Source organism: Ptychodera flava, chromosome 21 (assembly GCF_041260155.1).
Source record: "Ptychodera flava strain L36383 chromosome 21, AS_Pfla_20210202, whole genome shotgun sequence".
Lineage (NCBI taxonomy): Eukaryota > Metazoa > Hemichordata > Enteropneusta > Ptychoderidae > Ptychodera > Ptychodera flava.
The window spans coordinates 6110185-6136807 of record NC_091948.1 but is presented as its reverse complement, the minus strand read 5'-3'; the positions used below and the strand labels follow the sequence as shown (position 1 = coordinate 6136807).

Sequence of the window (26623 nt, the reverse complement as noted above, 5' to 3'; positions counted from 1 at the left end):
AATCGAAGCAACATAGTTTGGCAATGTACGGTAGGCTGTCGAATGCAGTGAACGCGATGGCCTTTGGCAGCAAGTAAGGGAACCGTCAGTATTTACGACCTGGGGGTCATTCAAAAATTGAAAGTTATAAGGGGGTGCTCAAAATGTTTTTTCTTTGTCTTACTCTGTCCTCAATGACATAATGATTGGTTGATTATATATATTTTACTCTGATACATATTAAATAAAAAGAAAATAAATACTCTAACAGTACAAATAAATATCAACTAGATGAAGCAAGGCAAAAAACTACAAGTAGGGTTATTACTAGCAATACTTATTATGAAAGAGAAGATAGTGACGATGAGAATGATATCGTTGTTCATGTACGCAATGGCACCAGCGACATTAAAGATGAGGATCAACAGTGGTGATGATGATGTCACACAGTAGTTTTCTGCAGTCGTTACCAGGGTTGGAAGGAGAGGCTGGGTCATGGAGAAATGTTCTCGACAGATATCACTATAAGTGCACAGGATCTAGGACAAAACTGAACTGTTGTGAATTCATCCTTTATATTATCAGAAATATATTTTATTTGACTTGAGTTCAACAACCATTTGGACATTTAACCATACCATATTGACATGCTACCCATCCAAATGGTCGGAGACTGCTTATTAGGTGAGCTTTTATATCTACATATTATTACATGGGCTCAGGTAAGCCAAACTTTCTGTTAGAGAGGGGGTTACTCAAAGTCATCATGGTTGGCTGGGGTGCGACTCAAAATTTCGGAGTTTCTAATGTAATTCCTCCGACCCCCAGATCGTAAATAATGACGGCTCCCTAAACAGCTGTGAACGCCTGAGTCCGAACGATCGGGACCAGTTAGCTGTGGGTCCATAGCTGTGGTGTTTTCAGACGGGATTCCTGCCTTTTACGGGCCGGTTTTGACTTTTCCGATTTTTTAACCCCGCGGGTTAAAATCGTAAAAGTCAAAACCAGCCCGTAAAAGGCATGAATCCCGTCTGAAAACACCACAGCTATGGACCCACAGCTAGGGACCAGTATACGCACTGCTGTATCTCTCTCAGCGAAAATTTAGAAAAAAACAATGGAGCTACTGCTAAGGAATTTACAGACTCTTGGCTCTTGATGCATCAGTTACTGAGCTTTTATACTGGTAAAAAGGCATTCTGAATACAGCGGTAAATTTCCTCCCAAACGAGAAAGGATAACACGCGGGCATTCTGCAATGGACGCTGTCAATTTTACCTTGCTGCAGGCCCCACACACCAATCTCGGCCCGACCCCGCTGCACTTGAACAGTCTACTACCTCCATGTAGTACAGCCTTACAGGTCTAGTAGCTGGCCAAACACACAAAAAACAACGTCGCAGTGTAAATTCCGTAGGTCAGAACCGTTGATCATAAATTTTCAGAACCAGTGATGTTTAAAAGTTTTGTATTGATCACTTCATTTAGGTTTATGTGAATGACTTTCTCATCGAGCCGCCGCTTCTATAATTGTCCCGGGCATTGTCCATGCAAATTTGGGGCCTGCCTTAGCTCCCTCCGATCGTCTGTAGACTACAGCCTGAGCAAATTGTACAGTTGTGAAAGTCAGATATGTATCATGAATTTTATACAAAAATATAAAGAACAGAATCAAACCAAGAGGTTAGTTTGCTGTCGGGCCGGGTGCGCAGGGGACGACTTTGCAGTGAGGCCGGGATCTCTCTTGTGTTCGAACTTCCATCGATCGCATCGCAGCTAGCCGATACTTGTTGTACTACTGTAGTCCCTGTGAGGATTAGATACCCGTTACGTTCGATATTATTTTGAAATACTTTTAAATTTAATAAGTAAGACTTTTGTACTGCATTCAAGATATAATTTTTCCTTTCTGAGCGTTTTCAATTACGCCGTACGGCAACGATATGCGAAGTTGATAGGCTGTGTTGCCTGCAGCGTAGCCTGGCCGTACACAAAACTTCGTTTGAGTAGACGGAGCAGAATCAGTCCCGTCATTTATTTTCAACGAAATTTTCATTATACTCCATGATGGAAGAAACGACTAGTTCAATGATTACAATGGTGAAGTGTTGAATTTTTATTCATATATGTTTTTCTCTCTCAATTCATTCAGCAAACTTGATCTCCGTACCATCGGTCACAACGTGCAGTGCCTTGCATGAAGCTTACAATCGACTGCCTCCGTCGTTAGTTTAGCTGTTCAAGACGTTTGTTTGCACGGCTCATTATAGTCGGAACAATCTGTAAACACTTACATATTTATATCTTTCCGGTATTTCACCCAACTTTCGCGCGTTTTTAGCTGAGTCTCCAGTTTCGATGCACCAGACCTTTTCGAAGAGCGTATGGTTTCTACGGACGCCACAGTAAAACTTGCGTAGATGTGGTTGAGCATGCGCGGTGGTGTGATTACGTTTCGTTTCGTGTGTCAACAAAGCTGACTTCTGGTCCGGACAAGAAGTCATTTTTCACTCCTTTTACTGTTAATCGTGAGGCGGGCTGGGCATGCAAACCATGCGATTCAGTATTAATTATGGTCTACTTTCACATACTGAGGATGTCATTTTAATCAAAATATGAAAAAAATTGTTAAAAGTTACAAATACTGGGGCTTTAAGAGACGATTTGTAGTCCGTTCGCAACGTTTGCTACTTATCGAAAGCAATACCCTCACAGAGTTGGGCCAAAGGAGATGGCTAGGGTTCATTTGCAACTGCACTGGAAAACCAGAAATTATGGGCAACTTTTCTTTGGAAGAATGCAGAACGTGGACATTCTCCTTGGTAACACACTAGGTCTATGTCTCAAGAGTAAAAACGTAATCTTTACGTCGCCAAAACTTGCAAGCCTTAAATCATAAGCATTTTATTATAAAAACACATTAGAAACAAAATTAACGCAGGATTAATCTTGGTTCTGTCAAAGAAGCCTTTCGTGAAATCCAAGATGGTGGTCTTGCTGAGTCAAACGATGGAGTTCCCAGACGGCGTTACTGGTTTTTGGATAGCAATAACAGTTTCCTCACTCGAAGTTATGTGGTCATAGTCATCAAACCTAACCGTAGGAGGAGATGCCGTTTGGTTTAGTTCAGATACACAGGCGCCCAATAAGGGAGATTTCTTGCCGATTTTGCTCAGTCTCTGAACGGCGACCTTCTCCATGGTTTGCCTCATCTTGGGATATTCTTCTAAGACTTCATTGAAGTGGTTAACCGTCAGGGAGAACAGGTAACAGTAGGTTTCTGCACGTATCGTAGCTACTCTGCGAGCTCTAGTCAATAAACAGATTTCTGAAAGAGAACGGCGGAAATATTTACGACTATCAGAGCAAGCAAGGGTTAAGGCCATCAAACCTTTCACCGCAATGGTTTGACCCAAACCTATTGTTATCAATTGTTATTGTGGACCTGTAGACATTGAGTTGGGATTATAAGGTAAAACCTCGAAAAGGAGTAGCCAAAGTGAAAACATTACAACATGAATGTGGGACGACTTCAAAGATTTGTTATATTCTTTTGTTAGGTTGCCCTTTCCCCACAGATAAGTGTCCAAAGTATTTTGTTTGGTTTCTGGTCATTTTGTTATATTTTATTGAAAATAAACGGAGGCTGATTTTTTACGACTGAGTGGGAAGCACATCTTTTTCTGTTTATCACCAACCCCTCCACAGATCGATTTGTCTATATCCCTGAAATGATAGAATCCCTGCTGGCATATATACAGCAAAATTCTTTACTTGTCCCAATGAATTTGCTGAAATTTGATACGCTGTTTCTCCGTTTCCCTGCATCATGAGTCAAGTTCACAAGAAGGAAATTCGATCTTGATTGACATGGCCACAGCATGGCCGTGGAAGGCTAAACGGACAAGTTGCCACCTTTAGACTCGGAAATTGTGTAGTGTTAGTGTAGTTTTATGAGAAAAGTTTTTATTGTATCCTTTTATCTCGAAAATACTGGCCAAAATACCCATCCTCTCTCTAAGGCGGATATTGTGAAACTGATTAAACTATTTGAATGTTTCTTCCATTCAAAGGACTTGTATACGCGACATCGACAAACGCCTTACCAAAACTCATTTTCTAAAGAACATGACCATACCCTCCAAGGGAAACCAATAAGTCTGGTACAATCCTCGGAGGGTGAACTGAATGACAGTATTGAATGGAGCTTTCCTTTTAGGACGTTCCTTCCAAATTTCGCAGTGTCATGAAACCGTCCGTTAGTTATCATTGAAATCAAGTGTAAAAATGAAATCAAACTGTTGACATGCGAGCCAACGAGACGTTTGGTGTACTTACCTCCAAAATATGACCCGTCAGTCAGGCTTGTGGCTACACTTCCTTCCGGTGATAAAACATCCACAATGCCTTGCTGAATGAAATACATTCTATCACCAATTGCTCCTTCTCGTATGATGACGTCACCAGGCTGACGGATTTCAAACTTCAACTTGGTGACGACCTTTGTGACAAAATTTGGATCCGCGTTTTGGAAAAACGGCACAGACGCCACCAACGACCGACACTTGTAATTTATCACATTCTGAGAGAGAGAGAGAGAGAGAGAGAGAGAGAGAGAGAGAGAGAGAGAGAGAGAGAGAGAGAGAGATGGTGTAAATTTTAACCATAATATATTCAACGTCGCATCTTTCGCGTGGTTGGGTGACCTCAAGTTGACAATGTTAGCTGGTTTAATAAAATGCATGTTTGTTACATTAAATTTCGAATACAGCTGAAGACTTGTCTTACCAACAACCCATTCTAGTTTTTGTGGAAATATTCTCATATACAAGCTTTGATAACGATTGAACATTTTAGAATCTTTAAGCCGTTATCATTGAGGTCCGTCTTCCCGATATTTTTTGTACCCTCTCCTCTACCCCGGCCCAACAATGCCTGTTCTTCTTTTTGTTCCTCTTTCATGCAGGCAATAAAAACACTTTTCGTGTAGCTACAATTCTGACTAGAAATACTCTAAAATTTTGAGACTTCACATTTTCCATCGAAACCAAATTAAAACTTTATCAAATAAGGATCCCTCATTCATGATGAACAGAACAGAAGAGGTATGACTCGATATTTTTTCGTTTCGATACAAGCCACTACTGCCCTTCAACTTCTATCAGACTGTGAGTTACAACTTCGTTTTCTGTCTTTTACTAGTATATAATGACATTTTGCCACTCACTGAAAATTCGCACACGGATATAAACATTTGCCATGTTTTACCACTCTGCGGAATAGCTTCGTTGACCAAAAACCGAAACTATGGACGCTACATTAACTTGACTTACATCAATGACGGCTTTTGAATTCAATAAAATACCCCATCGTATTACTTCACCATCCATAAAAGTTGATTGATGAGAAAACTTGATACTAAATTAAATCCGTTTTCAATTGTTTTTGAAATGACAATTCGAGCTACACACAAACGTTATACCCATGAACTATTGGACGAAGAGGAAAATTTCTGTCGGAAATATTTCCATCTTTGCTCACTGATTCGCACCTCGCGAAGTGACTCCGAAAGTTCATTCAAGATGGCGTCTTCATCGAAGTACTTGTGCTGGAATCGATGTTCGTAGTAGTCGGCGATGGATTCGCGGAGATGACGAGGTAGTTTGTTAAATGCCATGTATTCTTCAACTTGTTTAAACTGTGAAAGAAAGATAACAGGGATTATTCTCGTGCTACTATCGCTGTGTATTTTCTCCGAGACTCAGTTGTCTGCTTTACTATCGACATTGATTTTATTTTATTCCTATATTTGAAATTGATGGAGTATTACACTGCAAAGTTTAAATACACATTTGTTTGAAATGCTAATATGGAGCCAGAAAGCGGCATTACGCTAGTCGAGCCTCGCTCTTTTGACTTATGTTCTTGTACGTGAATTAAGGTAGTATGCGCCTCGAAAATGAAGACTTAAACTTTTGCTCAAATTTTCCTCAATGAAACTTTCGACCATTCTCTTACCAAAGTAAGAATAAAAATCAAGGGGTCACCGTGCAAAAGTTGGTACTAGAGAGACAAATTACCTAAGATTTACCGATATTTGAAATTCAAAATGGCCGCCATCCCTATGCTAACTCTATAGGGAAAAATAAAATTTTCGATTTTCGAAAAACTATGGCGGTGAAAACTTTGTTTTCACCAAGAGCTTTAAAATGAGCCCCAACAAGTGGTAGATCAGAAGAGAATTGATAAAATTTAAAACCAGAATTTCTGTCCCCGAGGTACGATCTATCTTAACAAAGTTTGCACTACCGATATGCAAAATAAGTAGTAACACATAAGCAAATGTTGACATAGAAACGGAAAGTGCAAGGTATTAAGGTAGAATTCGCCTTGAACTTAGGTGGGAACTTAAACTTTTTGGCCAAACATTCCTCAGTGAGACTTTCAACTATTCTCCTACTAAATCAAAAACGAAAATCAGAGGTCACCTTGAAAATCGTTGGTAACAGAGATATAAATTACCCAAGATTTACCGATATTTGAAATTCAAAATGGCCGCCATCCCTGTGTTATCTCTATTGGGACTAAATTTTCGATTTACACAAATCTGACTGTGAAAACTTTACTTTCTTTCTCCATTATCTTCAAATTATGCCCCACAGGCCGTAGATCAGGAAAGGTTTGGAAAACTCTGAGAGTCAAAATATCTGTACCCGAGGTGCAGTCTACCTTAAATGGTTCACAAAATGTATTTTACCCTTTCTCTGTAAATCCTTGCAGCACAGTCGATGGACTGAATCAGTGTGGTAGCGTGTCCAATGAATAAGGCATAACACGTTGCTCCAGAAATCATGCTCAACATTGTAAGCCATACGTCAGAGATGCCACTTGGCGGGAATCGTCCATACCCGATACATAACATATGGGACATTGCTTTGAACACAGCCCATGTGTACTGCTCTCCCCAAGATGAATTCTGGTTAATTATAAACGAGAGATACAATTTGTTATTTATCTTCAATAATGGGAGAATACTTTCCCGAACAGGAGAAATTTGATTCAACAAAGATAACTGTGTATTTGGCAGTAAAGCATGTAAATCTGTTTGTGAACATAATAAGACGCCAATGCAAGACTATCACAAAATCCGATTGTTACAATTTTCGACAAATATCGACTTACCGTCAGATTATTAATGGTCACCCAGCTATCTGCCGGGAATTCTTGAAGCATAGGAACCAGAAACTGTAGACATCCATTCCAATGACCAACAAGCAGCATGATCCACACCAAATTAAAGATTCGAATTACAGCACTAGCGACGTTGACCCACTGTAACGGTAAGACAGAATGTTGTTAGGACCCCATAGTTTGTTCATTTGTATTTAGTAATTGCTCTTATAGGATATGCCTTGTGGTGGTTTCCCCTGTGTGTGTGTGTGTGTTTGTTATCCCTGGAAATACAGTACAGTGTCGCAGAGCAATATATATATATATATATATATATATATATATATATATATATATATATATATATATATATATATATATATATATATATATATATATATTTCTTGACAAGCATGCACCCATAAAAAAGCGTATCGTCACTGTAAGACCAAATTGTAAATGGTATACATCCGAAATTGCAGTTGCCAAGAAAACTAGACGCTCTGCTGAGAAACAGTGGCGTAAGTCCAAACTTGAAATTCACCGACAAATCTACCGTGATTCCTGCAAAAATACCAATGCCCTCATCCGAAACGCCAAAGTAAACTATTACAAAGATCTCATTGAAAAGAATGCTCACGACCAGAAGTCTCTCTTCAAAATTGTATCATCGATTTCATCGTCACCAAATAATAATTTGCTTCCGTCCCATACATCTGCATTGGAATTAAGTAACCGTTTCAGTGACTTTTTCACTACAAAGATCACAGACATCCGCTCAAGCCTTGATGCTCGAAGCTCATCTGATGACTTTGGTGATATGGAAGTCATTTCTCCAGTATCCTTTTATCATTTTCAACCAATATCAGAGGAGAAAATCTCTGTGCTCATCAAGGATTCGCCGAATAAAACATGCAGTTTGGATCCATTTCCAACATCATTTGTCAAGCTGTGTCTTGATAAGCTACTCCTGATTATCACATGGATTGTTAATCTGTCACTGGAATCTGGCTTTTTACCCCATTCTTTGAAGTCTGCAGTCGTCAAGCCGCTCATGAAGAAACCTACCCTGGATCCAGAAATTCTCAAAACTTCCGTCCAATCTCCAATTTACCTTTTCTGTCGAAGGTAATTGAAAAGGTCGTTGCTGCTCAGCTGAAAGACTTCTTGAACCAAAACAATCTACTCGATCCACTTCAATCTGCCTACAGACAATATCATAGTACAGAAACAGCACTCCTCCTTGTTCATAACGACATTCTCACTGCTCTTGACTCTGGACAAATTGTTTTACTGGTTCTATTGGATCTGTCTGCAGCTTTTGATACCATTGATCACGACATACTTTTACAGCGTTTATCAAATCTTGGGATCAAATCTACTCCTCTCCAATGGCTTCGTTCATATTTCACAGACAGATCCCAGTCAGTTACATTAAATGGACAAAGATCACTGCCTCAAATGCTGCGATACGGAGTTCCTCAGGGGTCTGTTCTTGGACCTCTCTTGTTTCTAATCTACATATCACCACTCGGACAGCTCATCCACCGCCACAAACTCCAGTTCCATCAATTCGCTGATGACAATCAGCTGTACCTATCTTTCACGAAATCCAATACCACGTCTGCCGTATCTTCTGTTGAAGAAACTGTTAATGATATTATGAGCTGGATGACACAAAACAAGCTGAAGTTAAACAACTCTAAAACGGAGGTCATTTTAATTCGATCTAAATTTGACCATTCACCAGCGCCTTTCACTGACATCAACATCTGTTCCAGTGTTATTGAAACCACTTCATTTGCGAGGAACATCGGTGTAATATTTGATGACAACCATACATTCCAACAACATATTGGTGCCACTTGCAGTGCTATTCACTTCCTCCTTCGCAAAATTGGTCGTATCAGAAAGTACTTGTCCAGAGATTCCTGTGCCACCCTCGTCCACGCCGTTATATCTTCAAAGCTTGACTACTGCAATGCTCTATTATATGGCTTGCCCGATACACAATTACAGCGGTTACAACGTGCCCAAAACACAGCAGCTAGAATTGTTACAAAGACCAGGAAATCCGACCACATTACCCCCATACTTATGCAACTTCACTGGCTTCCAGTACATCATCGCATTGTATACAAACTTTTGCTGATTACTTACAAAGCCCTAAATGGACAAGCTCCACAATATCTCAGGAATTTAATAACACCATGTGCCTCATCACGTGTTCTTCGTTCATCTGATAAATGCCTTCTGCACACACCTAGATGGAACCTGACTACCTATGGTCGCCGCTCCTTCTCTGTAGCAGCTCCTGTCCTTTGGAACTCTTTGCCCCTGGACATAAAAACCTCTCCTAATGTCGACATTTTCAAAAGACGCTTAAAAACTTACATCTTCCAGAGAGCATTTTCATTGTAACTCTAAGCGCCACTGAGCATTGTTTAACTTTGGATTTTAGGCGCTATACAAATTTTCTAGATATATATATATATATATATATATATATATATATATATATATATATATATATATATATATATATATGTGTGTGTGTGTGTGTGTGTGTGTGTGTGTGTGTGTGTGTGTGTATAGTATATAAGTATCTATCTGGTGGTTCCCCACTGTGTCTGTATGCGCGCGCGTGTATATAATAATCCCTTGGGAATAGAGTATGATGGTATATAAGTGTGTATGTATGTATCTATCTATCTATCAAACTGCATATGTATGATTTTTACCTATAAATGAAGAGAGACAGAGACAGAGAGACAGAGACAGAGACAGAGACAGAGGCAGAGAGACACAGAGACAGAGAGATTGGGCGAGATTGGATGACATCTGTACTGTTTTCTTCAACCTTAGTCATCACTAATTGATGTCGAGTCAGGGCACTATACGCACACTCAGTCTTGACTTCTAATGAAGATAGGAAATTGCATTGGAATTGCCAATTTTTCTGTTTACTTTGCATTTTTCAGGCTGCTGCTATGGTAACCAGCGATGACGTGCAACTCTCGGTCCCATGAGGTCAAAGCGCATTGGAAACACTACAGGATTTTTTTCCAACATGAACCGCAGGTGACTGTAACACTGAGTGAAATACGTCTTGTGTTGAAGCCAGCGATGAGAAGTTCGATATTTGAAGATGAATGACAAACGCAACTCTCGTGGTGAATGACACGTACAATGAAGACGAATAACCCTACGAGCAGGTGTAGGGCGGGACCTTTTGGAGACCTGGTGCTAAACTTTTCAATTCAAACAATACTTCAACAATCTTATAATGCCTGTAATGATATACATGTAATTCCCCACCTCTTCCCGCTGTTTGACATATAAACCCCTACCTCTTCCACTGCTTGACAAATAATTCCCCCACCTCTTCCCACTGTTTGACAAATAATTCCCCCACCTCTTCCCACTGTTTGACAAATAATTCCCCCATGCCCCCTCTTCCCACTGTTTGACAAATAATTCCCCTACCTCTTCCACTGCTTGACAAATAATTCCCCTACCTCTTCCCACTGTTTGACAAATAATTCCCCCACCTCTTCCCACTGTCTGACATTGTAATTCCCTACCTCTTCCCACTGTTTGACGTAACGGACAAGTCTTGAGATCCTCAGCAGGCGCAAAAGACTGAGTAGCTTGGTCAGGCGAAGGATGCGAAGCGCGCGCGTTGCTTTGTACATATCCGAGTTCTGAGCGCCGCCAGTTACGAGAAAGACGTAGTCCATAGGGAGGGAAGACATGAGGTCAACGACAAACCAAGTCTTTAAGTACTTCTTGGCGATGTTTTTGGGCGCTAGGATGACTTGCTCGGAGGATTCGTTGGCGAGAATTCCAGTGCGGAAATTTAGGATAATGTCCGTGATGAAAAATGTGTCGGAGATACAGTTGAAAATAATCCATCTTGAACTGAGGTCGTCGTTGAAGAAGGAGATGACAACTGGTAGAATTATAAGATTTACGACCAAACATAGAAGCATAATAAGGTCCCAGTAAAACCTGGAGAAAAGACATAATGATCGCTATGTTAATCCAGAGGTCAAAACTACACAATATTTATATGTTCACAGCAGCTAAACATTCTGACTGGATTCTACAAGTTCCTTTTTTCATTGTATACTTGTATTTCGAAGATTTTGACAATTGCAAATTAAGGAAATTATCATTACTTGAGCTTTTTTCTGTTTCTTGGTCAAGGTGAATTGAGACTTTGTCAAACTGCAGAAGAAAGTATGTTCGTTCTGTTCGTACTTGTGTTTCCTAGTAACCTTGAAAGCTGTCACATATGGGTCAAATATCGAAGCATTGTGTCGGACAACGAATTTTAATTGTACGTTGTGTTAAACTACTTCACCTGTACTCTAGATTTCGTCTATGAGGTCAGAAAGGGTTTCACCTATTCAATCTTTCATGGCTGACAGAAACAAATTACACAAAAATATCAAGGGTACGAGACAAACTTTATCTAACCTCGACGAATTAATGATGATGTGTTACTATACACTCGTCATATTCGTTAATATATTACGAATGCTAATACCTATAAAGTATTGTATGTATGTATGTATGTATGTATGTATGTATGTATGTATGTATGTATGTATGTATGTATGTATGTATGTATGTATGTATGTATGTATGTATGTATGTATGTATGTATGTATGTATGTATGTATGTATGTATGTGTATGTATGTATGTATGTATGTATGTATGTATGTATGTATGTATGTGTGTATGTATGTATGTATGTATGTATGTATGTATGTATGTATGTCTATATGTACTTGTGTGTGTTGATGGGTTAATGAATGGATGGATGTATATATATATATATATATATATATATATATATATATATATATATATATATATATATATATATATATATATATATATATATATATATATATATATACAAAATGTATACAATGTGCCCTCCCGGTTATCACCATAATGGCTTTATGGCAACCTCTGAACTTGGGCACAGAGAGTACGGTTATATATATATATATATATATATATATATATATATATATATATATATATATATATATATGTGTGTGTGTGTGTGTGTATGTATGTATGTATGTATGTATGTGTAAATTCCTTTGTATTTTCTATGAATGCTTACAACTCTCTAGACGACATTGTTTGGACTAATGTTGGACTCAATTTGAAAAGCGAGAGCGTTTATCCTCTCTCTGTATTTACGCACAACGTGGCTGTTTCTGTAGTACGCTCACGGCAACTGGGTGAGAAATTACCATCCTATCATTGCGTGACCAATTCCTTCGGCTTATCGGGAGAAAGGTAAAACTGTATAACTGACTCAATAGACCATCAGACGATATGTAAATCGAACGAAGAGCGTGTCAAAGGTCACGGCTGATAGTCAACGTCATGCGTCCTGCTTTCCCTTTTAAACCTTTTTTGCTTTTGGAATTCCGAGTATCTTCTTTGTCAGCTGTGTGTCACGCAATTTTAATACGGTTTCTATGGCGATATTCTATGGCGAAATGGAATTCTTTTACTGATGCCTGCGAAGAAGCTTTGAAATACATGAAGCATTTACCTTTCATTATGAGAAATAAATTCAGAACACCTGGAGCAGACAACAATACCAAGATTTACTCCTGCAGCTATATAGAGAAACAAATCATTGATAGGAATGGGACTGACTCTGAGCACCATTCAGCCTGGAGCTAACTTTAGATCTATTTTAAACCTAACTTATTTCACATTCTGGTCGGTTTGTTTATTGAACGTGGATAAGTAAGGTAGATTTAAACTTGCGCTAGCAATCACATGTCTCAGAGTTAGGTGGCCGGAGCCATTGCTGGTTGAACCGGTGTTTAAAGATGAATATGAATATGTGTTTTTTAATTGTAACTTTCGACCCTCCCACAAAGTTACCAGGGAGAGCATCAGAAACGCCATTTACAGTAAAGAGGAACTAAGTCCAATTAATGAACGATATTATGAAAGAGAATATGACTTTACTGGACCATGGTCTCCCATATATAGTCTACCATTTAAGGTAGCCATAGACACAAAAACACGTGAATTCCAGTTCAAACTTCTTCATCATATTCTATACACAAACTACGATTTATCTAGAAGAGGCATGGACCAATCACCGCTCTGTTCATTCTGCCAAAACAGCAACGAGACACTAGATCATCTTTTCTACACCTGTAAATTCACTGAGACCTTCTGGAACGAGTTTCACACATTTTTCGAGGCATCTCTCAGTTTGTTCAGGAGACATAACTTAAATGAAGTGCTCTTTGGCGTTGACGGTTACTCTGACATTCATAATCACTTGCTACTGTTAGCCAAAAGACACATCTATGCCATGAAAATGAAACAGAGTAAACCACACTTTGCAGCTTTTATGTTGCAAGTGAAATTCAACTACCATCTAGAGTACGAAATAGCTCTGGAAAATGACAAATTAGAGAGACATTGCAACAAATGGATTTCATTTTACACAAAATTGTAGATAACTAAGCACTGTACTTCATTTTTATCTTAAGTTCATGTTACTAAAAAAATGTTACCAATAAAACAATTTTAAATACAAAAAAAAAAAACTTGCGCTCGAACTTTCCTCAATGAAACTTCCAACCATACGAAATCAAGGATAACAATCGGGGATCACCATGCAAAATTTAGGATTAGAGAGAAAAAACTTAAGATTTACCGATGTTTGAAATGAAAAAAAAATAGCTGTCATTCCTGTGTTAACTCTATGAAGAAAAATAAAATTTTCGACTTTCAAAAACCTGAGCCGGTGAAAAGTTTTCTTACACAAGTGGTAGATCAGAAGAGAATTGTAAAAGTTTGAGAGTCCGAATGTCTGTCCCCGAGGTGCGTTCTACCTTAAACCTTGCCGAAGTGGGAAATTATGAGAACAGAAATCCTGTTCGATCGACAATTTCATTTTCATTCATTAGGTTTTATTTGTTGATTTTTTCATTATTAAAATTGAAATACTCTTTTTCCTTTACAGAATATCAATATTTGTTAATCATACAGGAAAATGGGTCACGATGTGTATTATTGTTGGATCATCTGTCACCAGGCTGTGCTGTTGTGATCAGTTGCCTGTATACGCCCAGCAGTATAGCTTTCAAGGAAATACTATCATGACAATACAGGTTGAAGGATATATGGGCGAAGAGGTTGAATTGCCAAAATGAAATGCTAGAAATGAGAGACAGTTCGGTTTATCTGAAGCAACTACTTGTGATAAATGTTGTTAATGTGAAACTGACAAGTCTGTAAACGAAACGCCCTTGTAGAAATGGCATGGAGACTGAGCTATATGTGCTATAGTAATCATTCCAATTGATATTTCATGCAAGGCAAAGCAAAGCTGACCGACTCCGTGTAATGTAAGTACCATCATTAATTCAATGCAGCATTTCAAGACGTACGGTATTTGAGATAATGTAAGATGAATTAAAACGACATTGTAGACCTGTTTGGATTCTCTTTCTTTATCTCTTGCATGCGGACTGAATAAATCTAAGTTGAAATGTGAAATTTTACAAAACGTCATTTCGGGTATCGATTGCAAGTTTAAATACGTGGGATGCTAATGGCATACTGTGAAAATGTGTTCAGGGTTGTGTTCTCAGTGAGTGACGTTTCCAATGTCCTGTTTCGGTTTTAATCCCGGCAGAGTTCAATTTCACTTCACATTACAAACAGGATTTCGAAACGAGTGCGTGTACAGGATCTTACGAATGCCAGACAGTAACTCTATGACGTCATTGTCTCGACAAATCTTGGGGCAATGTGTTGACGTCCACCATGCATATCAAAATGAATCCTATAAAGAGTCTAAGACATTGCACTGTTCCACACCATCATTCGGACCTTCATTCGGTGCCAGAGGTAAAAGTTGCCGTATTTCGCCATCTTGATGGATGGTCGACCAAAAGACAACTTTTCTGAGAGTTGACTGACAACGTTTTTAACCCATCGACATTTCGTATTGAAGGACACCGTGCCCGAATATAATTTATTGATGTTGACATGGATGACTGTACACTTGATATGAGTAATGTACTAATTCGAGTCTTTAATACCTACATTCCCACAAAAATATTACTTTTTTACCTCCGCAATTTCACAGATCTACGAGCGTCATTTTCAAATAGTTTTTTACTTCCACAATTACACTGCACTATATAAACCATTTTCAAATCTATTCACCAAAGCTGAAGTTGTGGTTATTCACATACGATATCTCTACGCTGTTTACAGCTCATATAAATGATAAACACATTTTTTTTTCTAATAGGGGACTAGTAGGGAAATGTGCGGGACTTTGTAAACATATTCGACATGTTGTATCAGATTCACGTATTTATGTATGGTAAACGAAGCGCATGCGTGGGTGAAAGAACGAAGTGCAACTCTCTATTATTAAGTAGCCAGGAAGTGAGGTTGAGAAGAAATGTGGTTCTCTCCTATAGGCAGGAAAATGTTTTATAGATATATAAGGAAAAATAATGAGAAAACTGATCAAAGAAGTGTGCTCAGGAATATCATATTACGCAGGGTAATTTGGAAATTGTGAGACGCGTGTTACCTATTTGACCTAGTAGATTGTGGGGGCACGAAAAAAATCACGTTGTCATGGCAACTTAGTGACCCGTGACGTCACAGGAAACTTTGAAAGGTCGAATCGATCTATATGTGTATGGTATGTGAGGCTACAAAAATTCATCGGAAACACGTGAGTCAGAGACATGTGTAAATGTAACTACTAGTATAGAACTTAAAATAGCGACAAGGGTCATGCGCGGAAACATGCCTATGCAACTGGAAACTGTTTAAATCAGACTCGTGTCGTTACGTCTAAATCTTATTTCCAAGCTACATTTGTAGCCAACGACATCCACTTTGGTTTTATCTACATTACATGGAAAGAATAACGAAAACCAGCATAAGCAAAGCAAAAACCATGAAATAGCAGACTCTTGTAAAAAATTAATCAGTCAAGTTTTTAGCTAAACCACAGTCCTCAGGAGGGAACTGTGGCTAGAGTCAAACTTCTGACCGTGTTTCACTTTTCGTATTTGATGTAGCTTAGCTTTTAAGTATAAAAAATTGGCAATTTCTACACATTCACACGCCCTGGATCGATCAGTGAAGACAGTTGACTTTTCGTATTTCGTTTTCCAAATGATGATTCACATAGTTTCGGTTACATCTATTGTGCAGGTTACTTACATTTCACTTCGGTGTACGGGACTCTATTTATTGTTCGACGACACATTATGTCCTCCTACACACATTATACTGCTACATGTCGTGACGAGCCACGTATACATTGCATGAACACTTATATTCGGCATTATTCAGAAGGACATGTGACCTCATTTGTTCCTGTTTACATATATCATAGACAAAACTATGTTCTCGGTGTGCTTGCAATGTCTGAGGAACAAAATACTGCAGAACTGACACAATTTTTACGTCGCCCTAAAATATGACTGCATTTTTGTTGAAACCCATTAAAATGGGCGTTGAGCGTAACGTAAAATTTACGGCCTACATCCCTTAATTAAACCTTGAATCTCTGTATGGCACTCTGCTTGTTTTCATAATATCTGATATGATATGATCAACCTCCCGTAAGTTTATTTTCAGACGCGACATATTTTAGATTATTTGGGATAAAAATGGCAATCCGAGGAGTGGAGCCGAACGTCTTCAAGATGTAAGATGCACGCGTTGAAAGCTGGACAGGGAAGCGTTGAGACGGGACGAAAAGAGAGAAGATGTGAAAATTACTCTTAAATCAGCGAGTCTGTACAAGTAAATCGATTATCTTATTCTGTCCGTATGAATGCAGGGCGATACAGAATGTACTAATTGAAGCGTGTAGGTATTCTAGCAAAGGTATATATGCTAAAAGCAAGCTCAATGTATACCAAACGTGGACAGGCGATGTGGTACCAGGTGGCATCGCCACTTACAGCAACTCATGTTCGCTTTTAAGTCACAATATAGTCCACAATAAAAACACATCAAAAGGCTAAATTCGCTTCAAGTCATTGGTAAATGGTTTCAGGGTAATTAGAGACTGTACTTGGAATCGTAATAATTCCTTGCTTCCCGATAATATTTTTGTAAGAATTACTATTTGATTAAAAGCTCGGAGATTTTCTCCCGATAGAGCATTCATTTTAAGTTCAAAACCCTACAATGACCTTAGACTTGAAGTTTTGGGTTTTCCTATTTACAATCGCAGTGCATACACTACAACAAAATGCTGTACTTTATTTTCTTCGACGCTGATAAAGTACTACGCAAGGATTTTGGTGAGCAAGATAGTAAATAAATGCCAGTTTCACCATTTTTATCGGCAGGGCTACAAAACTTACCGAAATTTACTGCAGGGGTGAATAATCCACTTTCCCTGTTCGTGTAGTCGTCTCTTTTCCTTCATCAGGGCTTTCTTGCTACCGAAAAGTTTCATGGATAGTTTGTTATCGGTTGGTTCAAATATAGACCAAATGTGATCCTTGATGAAGCTAGGTTTGTGCTGAGGCCTGTCGTCTTCGTCTGATGTCTCCGATGGTACCGTCAGTTTGACACACTCCTCTTGTTTGCCTCTTTGTCTGTTTTTCTGTCGCATCTCAATAGTTGTTTCGGACATTTTAATTCCGTTTGCCGATTTAGCTGCGGAGAACACTACATAACTAGAGGGGTGTCTATCGATGTCATCGTCGGCTGCAGCTTCCGTGTCTTCGGCAGGACCTATCTTTACACCTGGTGCGTGAAAAGAGATTGCGTGTTTGCTGCGTCGGTTCGTTTTGAAGTCACCCTCAGATCTCTCCATCCTGCCGATCAAGGAGGATTCTCCGATTGATGGAAAAATAAACCTTCGTTACATTTTCATGGTATTAAATTTAGCGTTGCCCGTCATTGACTTCTTCGCCGGGAGAAATTCTCCTTGCTCGTACGATCCTCAGCTCTCCATAATACGTTCACGTCACAATCGTTAAGAACGCCAAGTTCTCAGCGTCGGAAATCTCGCGTCGATAGAAAGCGAGATTTTACGCGATCTCATGATCACTTAGCTTCGTGTATTGCTGTACGCGTTTTAAGTATTCCTTCAAATTGAACACAAGTACAGTAAACGGAAAAACACAGACTTTTAGGGATCGTGGATAATTTGAAAATTCGCATGGTAAACGAATCTCATTGGGTTTGACCCAAACACCATTTCCAAAACGAAAATTTGGAAGTGTGAAAACCCATCGACGAACTGAAACTTACGAGTTATGCTTCCCTTGAACACTATAAATTGTTATGGTAGTCCGTGCCTCGAAGATAAAAATTAAACTTTTGCTCAAAACTTTCATCGATGAAACTTCCAGCCATTCTCTTACAAAATCAAGATTAAAAGTTAGAAGTAACCGTATGGATTCATCGCATTTTTGAAGATTATGATAATTGTCAATTTTTCCAGACAGAGCAGAGATATCAGCGTTTCTTCTTCTTTTCCTTTTGTTCAGTAATCCATTCTGTAGATCGTGGCGAATCACGGTCACCGAAAACTGCTTGTACTCATTTTTACCGACGTAACATAACATAACAAAACAAAATATTCTAGAGAAAGTGGTCACTTAAAGAGTTGTAATTCGGCACATTCCTATGTGTAAACCCATATGCATGTCGTCTTGGTTTGTCTTGCAACATGCTGGTGCCTATAGAAGGATAGATATATATAAAGATAGATAGATAGATAGATAGATAGATAGATAGATAGATAGATAGATAGATAGATAGATAGATAGATAGATAGATAGATAGATAGATAGATAGATAGATAGATAGATAGAGGAAAATGTTCCTGACGTAGTTCTGAATTGTTGTTCTTACGTCACTTACGAGGAGAAAGTGTGTCGCTTCATCTATAAAGGACATTCCAAAGCTTGTAAACATGTGATTTGCTCTGGCAAACGTATCATTGGCAAACTCTGAAGACAACAAAAATTATAAATACAGGGCTGAAAGACTTCAAACAACCTTAAACTTATCATGTCAACTGCCCATCGTACTATCCTGAACGTCTGATGGGAAATAATTACATTGTTACATTAATTGCTAAATCTTTAAGTATCATTTGTGAATTGTTAATCTTAAAAAAGATAATTGTAAGATTGTAAATAGAATGAAATTATTTGAATGATTTCAGTAGTTCTCCCAAAATATCAAATTTTACGAATTCAAAGAAATCTTAACTTCAAAATAATATCAATCTTGTGCGCTCAACGCAAGTCAACTTGAATTTATACATTGCTGCGCTCTCATTTAATCTCTCTTCAATCAGGTCAATAGCTTATCGTGCTAATCAGTGCAATCGTTCAGAGCTTTTAGTTTGTGTCTGCGTTGTCCGTAAACTATTTTAGGAGGAAACAAACAAACAAACAAACAAACAAAAAGAAGTAACTGCAAAAGTAAAACTGAAAGCAAAGAAGTCATGTCGACCGATGGTCACTAACGCTAAAAAGTACGTGGTAAATATAGTTAAATATTTGTGTCTGATTTTCTTCCAGATTTATCCAAGAAATGAGTTTATATGAAAAGTTTTGTTGTGGAATAATTTTATGAAAGTTTTGTTTCTGTCACACCTTAATGATAATTTAGATGAATTTGATTTTAAAAACTTTGTGATAAAAATAGACGACATTAAATAAAAAATGTATCTTGAAATTCTCATGCAAGCTGTGGTCATTAAGCCTAATTCAAGTATAGGATAAAGCCCGAGTACAAGGGCTCTTCTGGTATATAAAGTCCAACCCAACGATAAAATGTCGAGGCCGCAGGCCGAGACATTTTATCGTAGGGTTGGACTTTATATACCAGAAGAGCCGAGTATGAGGGTTTTATCCGACTTAAAAACTATCGCCCCTAACTGATATATTTTCGTTTTCAATGTATTTACGTCAACCGTCCCCTTTGTCAATGTAACATGTTTAGGATATGAATTAAAACTTTTATTTGTGAAATAGCCTTCCAATGTAATGGAACATCCTATAAATGCCCTAGGGCACATTATATAAATGCCCTAGGGCACAGCAGATTTTGTGCTGCAGCTGGTTTCCGCTGTATTACCAAATTTGAATATTAAAACGTACCAGATGTCTACAGAATATGACATGTTCACTTTTGATTGGACAGTACTTTACTACGGCGCTGTCATTCGTTTCTGGAATTTGGTGACCAGGGCTTTACGTGTAAATAAAACACCCTGAATTGAGCACTCTCATTGGTCAATCAACAGTGGATAGTTTTCAATAGAAGTTTGAAAGGGAGTGTAATTGCCTTTTTAGTGACAAGGATCTTTGGATGTTGGCAAAGAAAGTGACCCTCGAGACAAAACTGCATGCATTCCATAAGAAATCTAAGATTCCGAGATTACCAAATTCTTTGAAACTATAAATGAAAGGAACGGAATTCTACTCTGTGTAATTCATATGAACAATGTGACACGTGCAAAATAGATATTGGGATTATGTAGTTGCAAGGAATATTTGGGAATAGGGAAGAAATATTGTTGGTAAGAGATTTTAATTATTTTGAGATTTCAAATCATTGTAGGAGGAATCAAAATAAGAAATAAAGGATACTAAAAAATTTGATCATTGTAATTGCTAAATGGTCAATACACAAATACGTGCCATTTAAAAGAATACTTTTTCCGTCAGTAATTGTGGCAAAAATTAGCTGTTACAAGCACAAAAGATTAAGTGTTAACGAACAGTGCTTTGAAAGTTTTGTTAAGTTTCTTATTGTTTAATTTGGCGAAGTAGATTTGCATCCTTGTATATTTTGTGTAGACTTGTTTATCGGAAAACAAATTGAGGTAGTATGCGCCTCGTAAGTGAAAGACTTAAACTTTTGATTAAACTTGTTCTTAAGGAATCTTTCAATCATTCTCTTTCAAAATCAAGAATAAATTCGGGGGTCACCGTGCAAATTTTAGTACTAGAGAAATAAAGAACCAAAGACTTACCGATATTTAAAACTCCAAATGACCGCAACCACTGTGTTAACTCTCATGGAGCAAATTAAACTTTCGAATTTTGAAAAATTAAACGGATGAAAATTTTTATTACACCAAGAGTTTTAAAAGCAACCCCCACAAGTGGTATATCAGAAAAGAAATGTAGAAATTTGAGAGTCCGATTATCTGTCCCCGAGGCGCATTCTACCTAAAATGTCGGCGAAAAGTTCAAAAGTTCAACCCATGTTGACGTTAAGGAATAAACATGAGTATCCGTCCATCCATACGAGCCACGAATATCTTGGTGATCGAATCCCAAAGGTTTTAACTTTTTGCTATATGCGGTAACCTGCCCGAATTGATTTTGAGGGGAGGGAAGGGGGGGGGGAATATGACGGAGCGAACAAAGGTCTACTACGACTTTAAAAATCCCGGAAAAAAGAGGTAGGGGCTTCTAGCTCCTAACCGACCCGTTGTGCAGAGTTCTGCCATCGGGCCATGTGCGCATGTTTGTTGGTACAAACGGATACCCATAATCCGACAATAAGTATCATTTGTTGCTACAGACATACCCATTAGCCGACAATGACAAGTATCATCTATTGGTTCCAAGAAACCTGGTCACTGACAGGCTAATGATCGCCAATTAGCATGATTAGCAAACCTTGCGTATCTTCGTCACGGTTATCCCGAGCTCATGATATATCGTAATGGATCCAGTGGATTTGACTGATTCCACCTATTTTGATTAATTGTAATATACCATTTCCTACTTGTGGACAAATATGCAATTTGGTCCCTTTTTTGCAGCATGCAGAGTTTAACTGTCTGCATTACATCAGCTGAGTGCATAACATCAGCTGTTGCTAGAGTCCACATAATCGTTTAGTTTGTCGCATGAGTTTCGTCTGTACGGTTCAGAGATGAACGATATTTTAGTAGCGTTGATTTTTATTATCAAATATGAAAAGAATATCGAAACTCCATGATGTGAATATTTTATCTTTATTATCTATCTGTGCACATCATAGTAATCGAGTATGAAAAGCAAATATTACGAGGGGAAATTTGTAACATGCACGAAAATACGGATTCCTGTATAGTCGACTTGTTTGTAAGCATACGATAGAGGAGCGTTCAATCATACGTCTGTGTAGTTGGAAGGGGTCCTGACTTGTTTGCATGCATGTCAATGCGAATATCAGCTTTCAATGTGGGGGTGATCTGCTCTAGAAATGAAAGAAAATACAAAGTTTTTCAAAAGACTAGAATTTATCCACAAACTTCGTCGAGTAAGGATGACATCGTATTGTGTGACTCCAGATGCCATAACGAAACATTATTTATTATGTGTACAATGAAGTAACTCTACATAATTGCGACTGTTGCTTGCAAAAATGTTCAAAAGCAATGTAGTTCCCTCCTGCTTCGAAATGTTTTGCCAACTTTTTTGAAATAAAAAGTACATGCAAGGTAACGTTTGAAGTAAGCTTTTCAGGATCATGGATGGTAAAAAAATTCGATCAAGATAGTACGAAATATCGTAAACCTATGGTAACTATACTTGCAGCACTGTCTACGTGTGTGAGTATACTATTCCGCGTGCACGCACGCACGCGAGAGCGCGCAATCTTCTCTGCACGCAAAGTGTAACCACAGAAGTGTACGATGGATAGCCGTCAGTCCTCTGTGTAATTGTGTGACGTCATAGAAGTACATTTATTCAACGTTTTATGTAAAAAACCTCGTACGCGTGCACAAGATATTCATACATTTCCAAGAGTGAGGATGTCGACAGCCTTCAGGAAATCAAACTCTTCTGGTTTCCATGTTTACGGCATACGGCAGGTGATGTCACCGTGACACCACAGGAAATTTTATATAGTTATCTAATTGTTGTTTCTTCAATTGTCATTATTTGGTGATAAAATTGCAGGACACTAATTTGTCGTTGCTGTTGTTTCATGGAGCGATCCATGTTAGGAGTGGATGAAATGAATAGGTCTGTATGTTCGACTCAATAAAGCTGAACCAGGATACATTCACCTCCCCTGGGGAGTGTACAGAATGCCTCGATAAATAATTATAATCTTCCACCAACAGTTGAGTGAGCGACATAATAGAAAAAACTCATGCGAATGTAAGTGATGTCGGCTTCATACGAAATTACCTTTATCGGTAAACGAGGAATGTTTTCCTTACACAATGCAAAATTTCAACGATGAAAAAAGTTGATAATGGTTATCATGCTAAAATACTTCAGAATAAAACACGAAAGTTTTTTTATAACTCTACGTTTTATGATCCAAAGGGTTTTTGTCCCAAGTCTATTTGCTCCTACTTCAGAACCTAAAGTTACGACCCCCTGAATTGAAGCACACATCCTTAAGGGAACTTAGCAATACTGTGACTAATCTTTTGATGACTAGGGCTAGTATGGTTAACATGCAATGATTATCATCACACCCTGTGGTTGCCTGTCTAAATTAGGATGGGGGCACCTCGAAAGTGAAAGATTTAAACTTTAGCCTGAACTTTCGTGGTTAAAACTTTCAACCATTCTTTTATCAAATCAGTAATATAAATAAGGGGTCACCGCAAAGTTTGGTACTAGAGAAACAAATTACTTACCGATATTTGGAATTCAAAGAGGTCGTCATTCCTGTGTTAACTCAATGGGAAAAATATGATAGTCTATTTTCGAAAAAAAATCGCTAGTATTACATATTTCACTTAATCATGCTAAATGTCAAACAAGATATCCGTTGCCAAGGTTACAGACATCATGACTTGTTAAGTATTGTTTTGAACTGATAAGTAACCCTCTGTCATTGAATCCCAACTTCAATAAAACGTTACACATTATTGAAGTTTGGATTTAATGAATTCAAGGCACTGGCTTATAAGAATTGTAGGTTATCAGAGACGAAGCAACGCCATCCATTTTGCTTTCTTTTGGCGAACATACTAATATATAAACGAGAGTTTTTGGTATCTTAGACTCTCGGACGTGCGACATTACTATGAGATTGACAGAGAAAAGTTGGCCATGATCGATACGCAAGCAAAAAAAATAATATTGTGCATCAACTTCATGTATATAGGGCTGTAGTAAAGGCCTCTCCATTCAGACTTTCAACAAATAATTTCCCATAAAAACTGAACAAACAAAGTGTTAACCTATGTGTATGTAATCAAAATATGTGTGATGAACACGTCGCAGGCTTATAACCTTACAGCATTTACCTATACACGCCACCTTACCGTGTAATATTTCGGAAAAGGTAAGGAACTGTTGGTACATTTACCGTGGAACAGCCGTATAGGCGGTGTTCACGTATGTATGTATGTATGTATGTATGTATGTATGTATGTATGTATGTATGTATGTATGTATGTATGTATGTATGTATGTATGTATGTATGTATGTATGTATGTATGTATGTATGTATGTATGTATGTATGTATGTATGTATGTATGTATGTATGTATGTATGTATGTAGGTGTGTGTGCGGGGGGGTTGGAGGAATTGCGATTGATATTTTCTAATTCGTTTTATATCCCCACTCAATACTTTCCGAAACATTTAAAATCACCCTCCTTTATATCATCAAAAATATTCACCCCAACTATAATATAGCCAAACATTTATTAAGAAAACAATATGAAACTAACATTTTTGATACCTTTCCCTGTATGCTTGCTCTTTATATAAAGTCAAACCGCTTGTTTTATACCCTATCGGCTGAGGGAGCTAAGAGGGCGGATGTTACCCCTCTCGATAGGGGTCCTTGAGTCATAGCCGCCCTTGGTCATTTTTGTGGGTTTTAGAAGCTGCTTTTAGCCCTTCCGCATACTATTATAATTTCATGGATCTTTAGCGGTAAGTTTTTTGTGAGTTTTATTATGAGGGTATTTTTGAAGCTTTCCGATGACCGTATTCAGAGATATTTTAAATGGTAAGTTTTCGGTACCATTAGTGTGCAATGCAATAAATAGTTTGATAGTATCATTTCTGCATATTGAAATATTCGGTGTTCAACTTGCAAACACAGCCTGTGAATGCATAGTGTGCATTTGTATCATTGACAAATGAAGATCAGTCTGGACTCTAATTCGATCATCAACGATGCTGGTGTATTTACATATACAAGCTTTGTTAAAAAGTTGAATATTGTGGTTTAGCATTATGTAGGGAGATAGCGAGAAACTGTAGTTAATACATTGAATAGAAAAATTAAAAAAAAAAACAGTATCATCAGTTGCAGTTTCTTCCGCTGTTACAACGCCCACTTGTTGTTTTTCTTACGAAAATTCCATGGTATATTGTTCATTTTTTGTTTGCAAAATATGAGTCATCATACAAGGCTACAGGCCAAAAATGATTGCAGAATTTTTAATTATTATTAACATAAAGTTTACTGAATTACCTCCCAAATTGTGGAATCTGACAATATAAAAAGTTATAGAACCAAAATATTTTCAGATCCCGATCCTATACCCAGCACGAACCGTTCATATCTCCCCCTGCTACCACCAGAACTGTCAGATCCCTCTCGAATTCCTTCAGCCCCCTTCTCAGTAATAACGGTGCTGCAAAGGGCCGGAATTTTATGTAGCTGATGTAAAATATATCGAGTAAGAAAAAAAATGCAGCATTGGTAGGCTACCAATGCATACGGCAGAACTGGTGTTATATATCATTTCCTTCAGTAATTTTGATGACGACTATGTCCAAATTGTCGGTCCGTTAGCTATTTTTGGACACATACAGGATGTTGTCTGTGGGTGTAACAGAGCGCCACCAACATAACACTGACAAAATCATCTGGTCCCGGATCTGGTCCTCGCAACCCGAAACAACAGCTCAGAGCTTCCCTGCTGCCGCGTTACACATCTCCAAGATCCCGCTCTAAGACACATAACTATGATCGATAAGTTGAACCTTCGTTTCCAGTCGACATGACGTTGTACCCGCCACTGCAACGTTATCTCACCGGAATTCGTCCTTACTCCACAGTCGTTCGGTGGGCTATACAGCTCTGGGACTATTCGCCCCATAGACGAGCGTACAGAAGCGAGAAACAACACTGGGTTGTTTCTCGCTTCTGTACACTCGTCTATGGGGCGAATAGTCCCAGAGCTGTATAGCCAACGAGGGACTGTGCTACTCCTTCCACCCCCCGACGCCGAAAGCCTCTGAAACAAAGAAAGTGTGTTTTCTCTACAGTCTATGGTTACAGGAGTTCTACACGCAGCTGTGTTCATCCTATAGGCCAACATTCCAACATTATAATTTAATCAAGTGGTAAGCGTATCGAAATTTTGAATGACACTTCCGTCATCCCATCACTATTATTACGGCCTTGGTGAGAACATTGGTACGAAGGCCCACGCATCTCCTCAACTTGCGAACGATATAA

At 38.4% G+C, this 26623-nt stretch overlaps 1 protein-coding gene across 1 annotated transcript; it reads right to left on the bottom strand.

The window, feature by feature from the left end:
• Positions 1 to 2845: 2845 nt before the first annotated feature.
• LOC139121226 (potassium/sodium hyperpolarization-activated cyclic nucleotide-gated channel 2-like) lies at positions 2846 to 18181 on the bottom strand. Its single transcript, XM_070685931.1, has 7 exons — positions 17567 to 18181; positions 10734 to 11160; positions 7162 to 7311; positions 6737 to 6955; positions 5531 to 5677; positions 4318 to 4561; positions 2846 to 3307 (listed from the first exon to the last, which is right to left on the bottom strand). The coding sequence occupies exons 1-7, from the start codon at positions 18022 to 18024 to the stop codon at positions 2982 to 2984; spliced, it is 1971 nt and encodes a 656-aa protein (XP_070542032.1). The 5' UTR covers positions 18025 to 18181; the 3' UTR covers positions 2846 to 2981.
• Positions 18182 to 26623: the final 8442 nt, after the last annotated feature.